General features: G+C 59.0%; 1 protein-coding gene across 1 annotated transcript in view; it reads left to right on the top strand.

Annotated features, from left to right (window-relative positions):
* The window catches only part of LOC104516403 (voltage-dependent R-type calcium channel subunit alpha-1E-like), a gene marked incomplete at both ends in the record, with an annotated part of 81,547 nt that overhangs the window by 49,655 nt on the left and 30,392 nt on the right, over positions 1-1,500 (top strand). Inside the window, 2 exon segments of the mRNA XM_010160712.1 lie at positions 183-386; positions 1,002-1,161. Of these exon segments, the coding sequence (XP_010159014.1) occupies positions 183-386; positions 1,002-1,161 (364 nt within the window).

The raw sequence follows: 1,500 nt of genomic DNA, 5'->3' as shown, positions 1-1,500 counted from the left end.
AGCCGGAGGCGAGCGGGGAGCCCATCAGGTTGGTACCAGGGGAGGGCACCTGGCACTTCCCCTGGCTCCTTGTCCTCTCCCCTTACCCTCTCACACCATTTTTTCTCGCAGGACAAATGGGATCCCTGCCGGTGATGCCGAGCTGGTTGGGACCACCAGGGAGGGGAGCCCCCCGCAAGCAGCACAGGAGCCTGGCCGGGGGAAGACAGGCAGCCTGACGGAGCAGGACTGCAGCAGCCCGGACACCAGTGAGCAAGCACTGCTGGAGGCCAGCCGCACTGTCAGCCGGAGCGAGCCTGACCTCTCCTCCATCACCCCCAACACCGAGAAGGCCACGGAGAGCACCACCATCATGATCGATGTCCACGACTCCGCTGTGGTACAGAGTGAGGACCCGTCTCTCTTTCCTGAGCCCCTCTCCTGGCCCTCAGGGACTCTGGGGTGGGATGGAAAGTCGCTTGCATGGCTTTTCCTATCCACATCCGTCAGCTGGGGGTCTTTCCTTGCTGCTCCTTGCAGCACCTCCCTCCAGCACCCCAGTTTTGCAGGGGAGCCCAAGCGCAATGCTGATGTGCCGTCATTCCCAGGGGAGCTTCTCCCTTTCTCACCTCCTTCCCACCCATCCCTTTGCTTGATCCCTCCTTCCCCCTTCTTCCCCACCCAGGCAAAACACTCGCATCCCGTGTTTGTCCTAACACATCCGCAGCCTCCGCCCAGCTCGCTGCTGCTCAAATCCCTTCGCAGCATCCTCGCTGTCAAGGTGAGATGCTTTAAACGGTGTTATTAATTAAACAGCACCGTGAAAGCTGGCCTTGCTAAAACCCTTCTCGTCTGCTTCATCCTGGCAGCTCGCATCTTTCTTCCCTTCTGGTTCCTCTCCCTGTAGTGGCACAAGGGATGCAAAGCAGAAAGCGGGGGGGGAGGATTGCACCGGGGAGGAAGGGACGCCCCAGGGTGCTATCTGGGTGCAAGGCCAGGCAACGGCTCTCGCTTTCCTGCAGTTAGCAACAAGACAGACGGCGAAGCCAGCCCCTTAAAGGAGGCTGAGACCAAAGAGGATGAGGAGGAGATGGAAAAGAAGAAGCGGAAGAAGGAGAAAAGCGAGACGGGCAAAGCGATGGTGCCGCACAGCTCCATGTTCATCTTCAGCACCACCAACCCGTGAGACATTTGTTGGACCGTAGGAGCCTGGGGCTGGGGAGCTGCAAGGGGAAGGATCCTTAAGCATCGCTGAAAACGGGGGATTCCTTTGGGAAGGGGGCTGAATATCTCCCAGACAGCCTCGATAATGGCGTTCCCAAGCCATGGCAGCACTCCCTCCCCCGTGCCAACTGTGCTCGTGGTTTTCTGTCCCCACTGCTGACTGCGAGCTCTGGTTTTTATTCAGTGCTTGTGACAGTTTTCTGCAGTTTTCTGCTCCCCTGTAGCTCTTGCCCAGCCTCAGCAACCTGGAAGAAAGCACCCCAGTCTCTCAGGGACTGTCCCTACCTGGCCATGGGG

Source organism: Eurypyga helias, unplaced genomic scaffold (assembly GCF_000690775.1).
Source record: "Eurypyga helias isolate BGI_N326 unplaced genomic scaffold, ASM69077v1 scaffold16211, whole genome shotgun sequence".
Taxonomy (NCBI): domain Eukaryota; kingdom Metazoa; phylum Chordata; class Aves; order Eurypygiformes; family Eurypygidae; genus Eurypyga; species Eurypyga helias.
The sequence above is the reverse complement of the archived record's forward strand: the minus strand, read 5'-3'. Positions and strand labels throughout refer to the sequence as shown.